The sequence below is a fragment of the Diadema antillarum genome, unplaced genomic scaffold, assembly GCF_040938485.1.
Source record: "Diadema antillarum isolate AM-2024a unplaced genomic scaffold, OU_Dant_1.0 scf00000140, whole genome shotgun sequence".
Classification (NCBI taxonomy): Eukaryota; Metazoa; Echinodermata; class Echinoidea; order Diadematoida; family Diadematidae; genus Diadema; species Diadema antillarum.
The window spans coordinates 2,471,551-2,484,632 of NW_027271029.1; the positions used below are offsets into that span (position 1 = coordinate 2,471,551).

General features: G+C 39.9%; 1 protein-coding gene across 1 annotated transcript in view; it reads right to left on the reverse strand.

Annotated features, from left to right (window-relative positions):
• The window catches only part of LOC139721250 (uncharacterized), a 54,426-nt gene extending 47,259 nt beyond the window's left edge, over positions 1-7,167 (reverse strand). The window contains exons 1-4 of the mRNA XM_071632571.1: positions 7,068-7,167; positions 6,491-6,630; positions 5,935-6,189; positions 4,405-5,598 (exon numbers count right to left, since the gene is read on the reverse strand). Coding sequence (XP_071488672.1) covers positions 4,405-5,598; positions 5,935-6,189; positions 6,491-6,630; positions 7,068-7,167 — 1,689 coding nt within the window. The remainder of the gene's footprint in view (positions 1-4,404; positions 5,599-5,934; positions 6,190-6,490; positions 6,631-7,067) is intronic.
• Positions 7,168-13,082: the final 5,915 nt, after the last annotated feature.

Genomic DNA, 13,082 nt, shown 5'->3' on the forward strand with positions numbered 1-13,082 from the left:
TGCCAGGTCGACTGGAGCGTGCGGGCGGGGTGCGCTATGCCCAGCCGCTTCTCCTGGCATCCTGGTCACTGATTGGTCGGTGAGGAGACCGCCGACGCTGTGCTTGAATGAGCATTTCGGGGGTTGCTAGGGTTTGCTTTCTATTGTCCATAGGTGAAAACTGACTTGCGTGTCCCTTGATCGCGATTGCGTCGCAAGGAAAACTTTCAGGGCGCTTTTTTCGAAACAGTGATTTCCCAGACGTCTCGACATACTCTCTTTTAAACATCGATATCTCCGCAGCCGATTATTTTCATAACATGAGTTATATATCAATTTAAAGCAGAAAGATTAGGGAATTTTGTCATGCAATTTTCAAATAATCCACCTCGCCGACTTTAGGATCATTTTGTTGTAGCGGGTCACATATATTCTTCTGCGGTGCAAAAGCTTTTGATGTGCTTGATAATAATGAACAGTTAAATGAAAAGATGTGTTTTGAGTCATGATTTAAAGACTGTTACAGTTTGGGATTTCCGGACTTCTAATGGTAGATCATTCCAGAGTTTGGGAGCTGCACAGGCAAATGATGAGTTATTTTGGAGTGTTTTGAGATCAAAAGAGTAGAATAATATCGATTGTAACACACAACTTTTATTTCAGAAGAGTCTTCCCAGTTAACCCCACTTCAGCATTGTGGGAAGGTAAAACATAATGTGTTAATTGATTGTGTCCTTGCAATTGTATTTTCCAAAAAGCTGTATGCGATTCACTCTAGTGCGGAAGATCAAGGGATATTGATGTGGCCAGATTTGTTGAATACCGATGCTGATAATCAATTATGAAAATTTCGTAGCAGCCATGAAGGTGTAAGCTCTAAGATTGCTAAGATTGTGGACTTCAGGTGAATCTTTTCCGCTAATAAGCCAGTTCGCAGTTCCACTTTGCGCATGAGCAGAAAAAGGTCATTTGTACTAAGAGGCACGTTGGTTTTTAAATTCACTGAGATAAGCATCTGTCATGTAATGATTATTCATGTCATCCTTGTAAATGTTGCTTGCCAGTACATCCACCTGACAGCAAACCTGGTATTTGGCAATATGAATAAAACAGTTTTTTAATGCATTCAAAGCAAAACAATGAAATGGATGCTTCCCCCCATGGTTGATTGACGGACCATCCTGGTCACCTGGTCTATGCAAGTTCATTTAAAATTTGAACACGAATTCCATGAATTGTTACGACTGGTAAGCTTCCCGGTACGAATAATGTCTCTTTGAAAACGATTGAAGTGCCTAACCAATTGAGAAAAAAGAAAGGTCATTTGTACCAACGTGCCCATGAGCTAATTACGAACTGGCTTATATTTCGCATTTTCATTAAATACAGCATTATTTCACACAATTCTTATGCATACACTGATGTATGTGTATATTTTAGAGCAATAATATACAGTTCAACTCGCTTATCTGAGAATTATGTTTTGGCTTTATGATCAGTCTCATTCACAAAGATTAAATGTGTTTGCACTTTGTAAAGTTACACTTACCTTACGAATAATTTTGTGAAACTTAACTGACAAGTTGCACATAAGCTACGAATGACTGCCTGCAGTTATGCATGACTCTTTATGAAACAGAGCCCTGGTTATTCTAGACAGAAAATTATAGTTTACATTGCCAAAATCTCTATGTACTACTCCAATGGCTGATCTGTATCCTCTAACACAAGAAATGCTTATTCCCTCATCAAAAAGTATGAGCAACAAATCTGTTATTTTACATACATGTAGAGGAGCCGAGGAAAGGAGCAGACACAAGAAATGCTTAGTCCCTCATCAAAGAGTATGAGCAACAAATCTGTTATTTTACCTAGAGCTGAGGTTGGATCAATCTGCATGCTGTCATACCAAGCGTAGAATCGTTGCAATCTTGAATCAAAAGTGTTCCTTGTGGAGGGTCTGAGATTTTTAGCAGCCATATTGGTAGCCTTCTCTGACAGGCCTGTTTTCGGCACTTGTCCTGAAATGGGCCAAAGTGTCACTTTCTGGGAATTTGGGCCATAGGTTTGTGTCTCTATAGTTGATTTAGTAAGTCTTTTGTCGGTGCGGAAATCATGGTCTCCGTGGCCACAAAGGGGCAATGAGAAAGATTGTTGATGCTTTGTCCTCTTATCACCTTCTTGAGAACTTTTTGAATTGTGGAGAATGGTGGGAATGTGTAACCCAGTGTTCCTTTTCATGACATTTGAGAGTGAGTCTATTGCATAAGCCAGTGGGTGATGATGTTTCGTGCAGTATGTGGTGAGTTGCCTGTTTAAAGAAGAGGCGAGCAGGTCAGTTCGTTGATATGTCATATTATTGAGAACGCTTTGTGCCATCTCCTGTTTGAGCTGCCATTCGGTTGGGGGTATTTCCCACGGGACAGAAAGTCTGCTACATAGTTCTCCTTTCCCGGTATATGGCATGATTTTAGTGAAATGTAGTGCTTCAGGAACCACTCCAGCATCTCCACTGTCGGCCGGGAAAGGGGTGGAGATCTTGTGCCCTCTTGTCTGTTTATGTAAGGTAGGACACTACCATCATGTTATCTGACTTTATTAGTATACCTTTGTGCAGCCAGTACGCGGCCCTCCCACTCAGACGGTCAACCATATAGATACAGATACAGATACTCCCTTTACCGATGGAAATGGGTGGGGGGGTTAAAACTAATAGCCCTATTTGGGATCCTATTTCAGAATTGTGTAGGAAGATTTGAAAACTACCCTTTATTGAAAAAAATGTATCAGGAAAAAAAAAAAAAACCTATTTGAATGGTTCTCTGGATTTTTTTCCCCCCAAATTGAACCCCTAAGATATGGCCCTTTTCCTCCACAAAATTGGGAACATGCATGCGGTACAGATGACCACGGGGGGCTTTGTGTTTGGACTTCCATAAGTGCTAATTGTCTGCTTTCATTTACACAATGTTTGTGTGCAATTTTGCATCTTCTTGCCCTCAACATCCTAAAATGTTTCTGTCAGTGCTGTGGGCTTCCAACCCTGCAAGGATACCTCTGGTGTTATGGTAAAGGTGTTTCCCCTTGCACAATGGCTGCAGATTGATCTACTTCTGGATCATGTCCATAGTAACTGATGATAGTGGGACCAATTCGTTGGGAGAGTGATATCTGACATAGCAGGTGAAGTTGGAGGGGTCTCATTAGCATCCTGCACACGTGTAGTAGGTCTACAAAAGCACTATAGAGCCCCAAAAATGTAAGCCACAATTTTGCCTTGGATGTTGTGGCTGACAGCAATTTCTTCCCTGTTGTTACTACTTTTTGTACCTTGTGATCTACTGGGCAGGCTTATTAGACAAGGGATGGACAGTTTGGTCTCCAGGAACTCTGGGTTCATTGTGAGTGTTAGATTTGATTATCCCAGATTCATTATGAAGCTCAGATGGATGGCCAAATTCAATGTCATTTTTAGATGGGCCGTAGGGGTCTTTTGGGACAGGGCCAGAACGAGCCAGTCCTCTAGGTAACAAAGTATTGTGACTCCCTCTTTTCCTGAGTTCTGTTGTCAAGATTCTGAGTAGTCCTGTGAAGATTCTTGGTGTGGATTTAATCCAGAAGGTAGGACTTCGAATTGGAAATATCTGTTATTTAATGAGAAGCTTAATAAACAGTGACTTTTGTGGGCAAGTGGAAAGTGGTAGTATTTATCTTTCAGGTCTATGATAGCCACAAAGTATGTTGGTTTTATGATTGGTAGAATTGTGCAATGTGTTTCACTTTTAAAGAAACAATGAGCCATCTCCCATCTTGGATATCTGTGTTACATGAAGCAATATTATTGTGAGTTTTAATAGTAATTTTGAGAATATCAGTACACTTGCAAACTTCATGAAAATATAAACACAGTGGAATATACTATGTATACAAGGGTACATTCAAGTGCTCTAGTAAAGCGAATCGCAACTAAACACATTCATATTTGAAAGCGGATTGGTCAAAAAGCTTACTGTACCAGAAGCTGGCATGAGAAGAAAAAGCATAACATGCACTATGTCATAATGCAAAAAGTTGATTCTTTGTTTGGGACACCTGTATATAGTGCAAACGTGCCAGGTGCATGACTCTCTCACAACAAAACATGTGACCCTCTGACTTGAGTCTAAAGATAGTTCATTAGGTATGCTATTTCCACAGAATGCTCAAACATATGGTACACTATAATGGTACGGATTGGTTTGGTTTGCTCCTGAGTACTTGAACTCAGTCTATCATAACTTTTCTCCTTTTCGAATTTATGAATTTCTTTTGATTTAAAGGATACGTAGTAGTGAAGTGCCCTTGATGAGACCGAGATAAGATTTAGTAAAAATGTTTCCTTTTGCCCTCAGTTATTAATATGCATTTCAGCAGAATTTTCCATACCTGTACAGCACTGAGCAGATGAGCCCGATAGATGTTGACTGTTTCTTTGTGCTTCTCATCCGTCTCTACAAGCTGCTGCTTCAATCTTTCTACCTCTTTCAGAGCAGCTGTTGCCTTTCCTTTCTCCCCTCCTCCATCTTCTGTCCCATTTAAGAGAGAACTGTTTTTGCCCATGAGCATCTTGTCCTTGTTCTCAGCAGTAATATCTGGAAACTTCTTGCCAGTTATCCCTTGATTCTGTATACTCTCAAAGCTGCTCTCCACCTCCTCCAGCTGTGTCTTAAGTGCCACATTCTCTGTAGGAAGTTCAGAGTACCCTGATTTCCCATCGTTTCTCTCAGCAAGCACTGCCTCAAACTCCCTGTTTTCACATTGGAACTTTGCATTACCTTCCTTGAGTCTCTGAGTGTCATGCATGTCGGCCAGCTGTGAATCTTTAATTGCAATCTCGGCATCAGTCTTACGGACTGCATCCTTCAATCTCCAATTCTCAGCTGTGAGTTTCTCTATCCACTGCTTCTCATCCTTGGTGTCCTCCAATTGTCTCTCTAGTATCCCCACTTGCTCCATCAATGCATGGTTCTTCTTCTTAAGCTCTTGCCTCTCCTCTGCCTTTCCCTCACTGTACAGAATGTTGTGCTGGAAATTCTCTATCTTCTTGGTCAGTCTTTCGTTTTCTGCAGTGAGTTCACTCATTTTAGATTTGTCTTTACGAATGCGGTCAGTCTGCTGTGCAATAGTCTTGGACTGTTTTCCTATCATGCCTTGGAGTTTCCCATTTTCACTCCTGATGGCATCAAACTCTATCTTTTGGTTCTGAATATCCTGGGCCTCCTTTTGCATGTTGGCCAACTGCCTTGCAAGAGTATCCTTTTCTTTCTGCAGCATGGCCACATTAATCTTGAAGGTCTCTATCTCATCTGCCTCCTTTTGCATGTTGGCCAGCTGCCTTGCAAGAGTATCCTTTTCTTCCTGCAACATGGCCACATTTCTCTTGAAAGTCTCTATCTCATCTGCCTGCTCAGCTAGGACCTCACTGTGCTTGTTGATGATCTCCTCCATCTCTTGATTTGCCTGCACAAGTTCAGTGTAGCGAAAATCGGCAGAAGAGCTAGAGACAGGTCTCATCTGCAGCTCCTGTTGTTCCATAACCTGAAGCTGGAGCCTCTCTTTCCGGTCAGTCATTTCAGCCAGCTATAATTAGGTGAACGAAAAGATGAAAGTAGGAATTAAGGCAATGCATGTCACAGTAGATATAAGAACCCCCCTTAAAAATATAATGAAAACAAAAACAAAAGTAAAGTTGCATCTCATGGTATAAAGTGCCTCAATGATAGTGTAAATTTGTGAGTGCATATTTATTGGGAAAGTGTTCCTCTTGAATCTTACACTGACTGAATGGAACTCACAGAACATAAAATGTTGTGTGCTCTCATTTTAAATGAATCGTGAGTTGAAAAGAAATACATCCAATTTACATCCATCAGTATCTAGGCAATGAGGAATATTGTTGGAGGTGAGCCAACTCACCCTCTGTGAGATGTTTGCAATCTCCTCCTTGAGGAGTATATTTTCCTGCTTCATGGAGCTCAGCTCTACGTTGTTGACCTCTGTCAGCTCCTGGTGTTCTTGATAAGAGACCATGTTCACCTGATCTTTCTCTTCCAGCTCCTCCTTAAGGCTTGCAAGCTCCTCCTCCAGGTCAGCAATCTTTGAATTAGAGGAGAGTCGGAGTCGCTCAAACTCTGCCCTAGAGACTGTACCTGGAGGAACTTTTTCTCCAGACTGAAGGTAGAGATGAGATAACGTGTGTTCAAAACATCACCATACATCTAACATTCACAGATACTGGAGAGAAGGAAATATGATGGACTCAGGGAGCGAGCAGAGAAGGTAAAGATAAACAAACTCACCAGAACTAAACTAGTATTTATGCAGTCAAGATAAGAAAGAAATAAAAAGAAAGAAAGAAGGAAGGAATGATTAACACTTGGTGCCGAAGAGGCTGAATTATTTGAATATTGTGCCTGGCAAAAACAATGACTGCTGATTAAACAGCAATGTAATGGTGGCTGGCCACACACACCTTAAGTTGACTCTTTAGATCCTCATTCTCCCTGCGTAGAGTTTTCACTTCCATTTTAACCTGATCAATGTCTGCCTTATCTCTTGAGGAGGTGATGCTCATGGAAGGCTTGACTGGCTTTGGGGGATTCTTCTTCGCTCCTACATAGCAAAATATGAGATAACAATAGTCTCTTAATCATTGCAATTTATACCACTTATATGAGAGGAACACATTTCAAGATTGATGATGATATTGCTGACTGATGCACTCATCAATTGTAGTCTTGACCCCTGGGTACTCAGGGATGGCCAGGACTTGCATTCAAGTTGGCCGGGAATTTGAACACTCTTTTTGTTGACGCAGTTGGTCGGGAATATATCAGGGTTTGTTTGGGGAGATTCTCTTATTTTGCCCAGGTGGGTTGGGAATATACCAGGATTTGTCGAGGGAAATTAATTTATCTTGCTTGGGTGGGTTGAGAATATACCAGGGTTTGAGTACAAACATATACAAATGTACATTGAGGAATATCTTTGAGTGCCTCATATACTTCCAAGCCTGTTTGGGAATTGGCTAAGGATTACAACTCAACTACTGCCCAACACTGCCTGGCCAGTCAGGGAATTGGTCAGAGATTTTAACACAAATGTTGCCTGGCCCATCAGGGACTTGACTGGGACTTGGCTGGGTAGCATGATATCTTAAAAATACAACTTGATGCAATAATTCCTGGCCAGCCCCAAATACACAGGGGTCGGGACTACAATTGACAAGTGCATTAGGTAAACAAGAATGGACAAAAATAATAAAAGATCACTTTAATATGTGCACTTATATTAAAATTTGTTTTTAATGTGTCCTCAAAGTGTGACCATTTGTAGATGCAACAGTGCTGCTCAAGTATTCTTTTCTTGAAAAATACAATCTTTATAATATCTTGCACCTACAAGTATACACAAAAATATACAGCACTACAAATACATATGAATATTCTCCTCTCTGGAAATACAATCCTTATATCTTGCACCTATACACAAAAATAAACAGGTAAAAACAAATTGTTGCCGGGGCGACAAGACTTCGTATCTACCAAATGCCAAATATTTAGGAGACCCCAAAAAACATGGCGGCCAAAGTACTATAGCAAATGGGATAGCCTTTCCTTTGATATGCTGTTGTCACATGGCAGTTTTGGGGTAAGACAGTTAGGATTTGGACAGGATATCACTTAACCAATTATTTGACCATTAATAAAAAAAAAAGTCATTTTCACCAAAATTTCAGATACAAGGTCTTGTCACCCCAGCGACAAAATATGTATATGAATATATACACCCACACCCACATGTGTCTACATCAATGTATATACACATACAAGATTCAGTGACCTACTAAATGGAACACATTAACTGGTACTGCCTTGAGGTTCCCACTCAAGACCAACTCTCTTACTCACTTTCTCTTCTTCCCTCTGAATTAAGTGGTTGCTTTTTTTGTGTGTGTAGGTCTATGTATTTTCTGTGTATATGTATGAGTGTGATAATACATTACACATGTTTTTTTTCTTTCTTTCCTACAAGAGACTATCAAAAACATCAAGCAAGAGCTTATGATAATCATCTGCATTTTTAACATTTCTCTCTCATTATCATGATACATATTTATGCATTCAAAGAATATGTTTACAAAGCAAATAACAGACATCAAGTTGGATTATCATTTGCATCTTTATTGATTATTAAAAAACCCACATATCATAGCAAATCAACTCTAAACACAAATTGTTTTTAATTTTAGTAGATTCTATTCCATATCTCTCAAAAGTACATATACTTTAAAGACAAGATATAATTAGATATATTTGCCATAATAGTAGAGCAGATAAGCCCTCAAAATCACGTGAATTGTGCAAAATTTGACTAAAGCATGAAACTTTCACAAGTGTTAGTACATACCATAAGATTTATTTTAAGATCGGGAGGTAAGTCTGATTTGACCTCTGATGACCTCCAGAGGTCAATGTACTTTAGATATCAGAAAATCGGTTTTTAGACATTTGCGAATGATACATGTGGTTATGTTGCACTAAACATGCATTTATACCACATTTCCAGATTCAACAGAGCACTGACAGGTTTTTACCTTTGACCTCTGATGACCTCCAGAGGTCAATGAACTTTAAATATCAAAATATCGATGTTTTTAGACATTTGTGAATGATATATGTGGTTATGATTCACTAAACATGTATCTATACTTCAGGGAAACCATTTTCTGATTTCACAGAGCATTGACAGATTTTAACCTTTGACCTCTGATGACCTTTGGAGGTCAATGTCCTCAAATTATATTGATCTGTGATGTCATTGGTTAATGGTAACCATTGTTAAGATGTACAAAACAAGCATATCTGTCTTACAATGAAATTGTCTTCATATTCTAAAGAGCAGACAGGTTTCTACCTTTGACCTCTGATGACCTTGAGAGGTCAACGACCTCAGAATATCAGAATATTGAAGTATGACATCATTGATGAAAGGTCAAACATGGTAAAGATGTACAAAACAAGCATATCTGTGTACAATGACATCGTCTTCATATTCCAAGGCACACAGACGAGTATCTGCCTTTGACCTCTGATGATCTCGAGAGGTCAATGACCTCAAAGTATCAGAATAGTTTGGCATCACCAATGGTAAACATGATGATGTTCTAGAGAGCACTCGTAGGCCCTGCTTATTAACGAGCCATTACCGTTCACCTATGAAAATCACACAAGGTCAAATACCTCGAATGAAATGTGAGGATGTTAATATTGATATTGCGATAGTTAATAGTTAATAATTGTTTATAATGTAGGGCTTACAAACCATGCATTTCTGTTACCAAAAAAAGTGGCTACTCATTCCGCAGAACTTTTCAGGTAAGTCGGGTATGTGCACAGAGCAAGGGGTGTCGATCTGTTTTCACGTGGGGGGGGGGGACTTGGAAAATATGTAAAAGCATAAGTTCATGGTGCAAAGGAATGAAGCGGAGGGGGAGGGGGAGGATGTGGGTGGGGGATTGGATTTTTGAAGGTTTAGACCTGAAATCAGTGATTCAGTGTAGCTCTTGTTTAATGTGTGCATCATCACTTATACGGAAGTTGATGGGGTGTGGGCGCATCTCACCTACCCTCCTCCCAAAGATGAAGTTTTTTTTTTTTTTTTTAAAGAATCTGATGCATACGTTTTGGGGAATATTTGGAAAATTATGGATCACCAAGGTGTACCAAGTCTATATGGATGGGAACCCAGCAAGCGCAGCGTTGGCGAGGGTAGGGTATTCCACTCCCATTCAAGAGAGCTCTTGTATTTTGAGAAATGAGATTCAACGACCTGGCACACAGGCACTTTTGAAGGAATACCTCGAAATTTGTATCAGAAAGGTGTAGTAAGTCAGCCATCTATGGAGGGAGACCAATCGACAGAAGGATGTGGGTGGAGGTATCCCCCTCCCACATTATGGAGCTTTTGCATTCTTTTGTTTGCAATTCAATGATCTCGTGCCACTCTTGGTTGAACTACCATTTTGAAAAAAAAAGTCCATACCCAAATGTGTAGCCATAATCAATGCATGGAGGAGAGGTTGATACAGCGAGAGGAGGGTATTAAAAACAGGCTGTCCCCCAATCCTTCCCATGCGAGGGAGCCTTTGCAGTAAGAATAAAAATGTTAAAAAAAATCTAGTATACACATTTATGACATTTATGAATATTTGGGAAATTATCAGTAATAGGAGTGTTCCAAATCTAAGGGTAGAAACCGAGGAGGGATTGTTAATTGAAAGATACACTACCCCCTCCAACAAGAGGGATTTTCTTTAATATGTCGGAACTGAAATTAAAGATCTAGTACATACTTTGTGATGATATAGAACAAAAATGGGACAAAAGTGCTGAGCGTATATGGAAGGGGACATAACGAAAGATAGTGTGGGGGAGGGGGTATGCAAAGGAGATTCTGCCTTTTAATCTGGTGCATACTATAGCTGAAATGTTCAGTGACAATTCATTTTCTGTCAAAAAAGTGAAGAAAAAAAAAATCTCCATCTCAGGAAATACTTGGAGGCAAAGTTCTATGTCCCCACCATTCCCCCTCCCATATTTTCTCGGGAGGCGGGGCAAATGCCTCTTGCCCTCCAAAATGAACAATTGTGCATATATAGGAAAGCCTTTTCATCTTTGGAATTCAAATAAAAATATCTCTTAAAAACATTTTTCATAGAATAAGGGAAATTATCATTCCCCAAAGTATGTTATATCTGTGGAAGGAACCAAGCAGGGGGAGGGAGTCTATTGAAAGGAGATATCCCCTCTCACAGAAGGGAGATTTTGCATTTCAGAATTAAATTTTAACAATCCGATGCACACTTAAAAGTGAAAAACTTGGGCAGTTTTCTGTCTAAAAAGCAAAAAGCAAAAAACAACAACAAAAACTAACAACAACAAAACATAGTCCACATCTCAGAATTTAATGGGGTGGGGGTCAACTATCCCTGCCACCACCCCACCCCTCCTCCAAACTGATGCCCCGGTATGTGCATGTGTTTTATTCCACTTGTTGAAAAGAAGAGAGAGTTTTAAGAAACAATATTGTTCAGTGGTCGCTATCCCAGTCAAGTAAATTGTTTATCGATAAGGTGATTTCCTTCACCTGTATACCTTAAGATGATGTAGGCCTGGTATTTGCCTTGCATGTTATTACATCTATTTCTTTTTTAGTATTCTCGTTTATATTTTGATGTGAAAGTTGTTTACTTTGCCACGATTTTATTTGTACATAGAAAAAATAATCCAAGACTGAAAATGAAACTGATACAATATTTAATGATTGACATGATGCACATATTGTGTATTTCTATAGCAATAAAAGTGAGCAATTCAAAAGGCGTGTACTCATTTCACATGAACATTAGCGATGATCCTCTGACCTCTGGAGGATATTGAAAGATATGCATCAAAATGTAAGAATATTGATGTCTGGTCTCATTTGTTTGTAAGGCCAGCTGCTTATGAAATAATAATTATATAAAAAGTATGCATTGTGTGTGTGTGTGTGTGTATGTGTGTGTGTCCAAAATTGTATGCAGAGTATTCCACACACAGTTCAATTTTGACTTCCATCTAGGACAATGAGCGGTTACTTTTTCTCAACTACACTGTAATATCAAAATCTATTGAAAAAACACGGTGGCCGCTGGGTCTAACACATTATCATTCCATTTCGTTGGAGATCCATGCGGGATGGTCAAAACAAACATAAAAAACAGATATCTCAGACCTAATTGTTATAACAAAGCATCATATCCTCATATACCCAACCCAACCCTCTATGCCCAGACAATGTAAACCACCCCATGGACTTACTTGGAGCTTTAGAATATCCTTTGTCAACAGAGAGAGACATCCAAACCTTTGCAGTGCCGACTAAGATCTGCCATGGAACTGATTGGTATTGGCTCTGCATCATTGACAGCAGATCTCGTTTCCTATTCTCTTTCTTCTTCTTCTTCTTCATTATACTGTGTAATCTTGTAATCTGCCATGGAGCCTTTTCTTAATTGGTTAAAGAAGGTATCCAAAGAGCTATATGAAGCAAAAAACAACAAACAAATGCAAAAACAAAAAGAGAGACATATGTATCTTTAATAACAGAGCTGAATATTGAGTATCTCTCTCCTGAAGTGTTTCAAAGAGATACAAGAGACAGTGGCCTAGGGTAGCGGCCACCTTTTTGGGAGTAGGCCTACTTTGTGTTCTTGCAAGTGATGCCTGACATTTTTGGTCATTGGCCCTTTTTGAAGAATGCAGCAATAGAGCCAAAACTTCCTGCGGAGTGGATATTGTGGGGTTCTTGATGCAGAACATCATCGCTGAATTTGCCTGTGCTGTACTTTCTTACAGGGATTGCCATTGTAGTTTTGTTTTGTTTTGCTTTGTTTTGTTTTTCAAGTGTGGCTGTAACACTGCTTGTTTTGCATATGATGGTCATTGCAGCTAAAGAGTGCATATCTTCTCTGGATCATTCCAAACTTCATGTTGTTTCACCTGGGTGAATGGATCCCAGATGATGCATGCATATTCAAGGACAGTCCTGAGCGGCATGGAGTAGCAAAACACCTGAACTTTATGATACTCGTATCTTCGTCTGGAGAGAGTCTTTGGTTGAAGTATAACCTTTTAAAGCTGCTGTGGCGATTTGATTCCAGCTGAGCCTCCTATTGGAACTCCAAAATATTTTGCACAATCCGCTTTCTCCATGGTTTGCCATGAATGCTTATCTATTCCCTGGGTAGGTCTCGGATGGCAATAGCTAGTTGCAATACACAGGATTGCTTCACGTGGAATGCATGTTGGGCCTCACAGTATGTCGAAGTTTTCAAGATGGTTCATGATGTCGCAGCTGTGGACTGTATACTCCAGGACTACCAGTCATTCATCGCAGTCATACTGTAACAACCCACCAGCTTTACACTGGCCAATACAAGCCCACCAGCTGGAAACTATGCAAATATTGCCCATGAGCTTGACACTTAGGCAAACCAGTCCCATAATGAGTCCGACAAATGG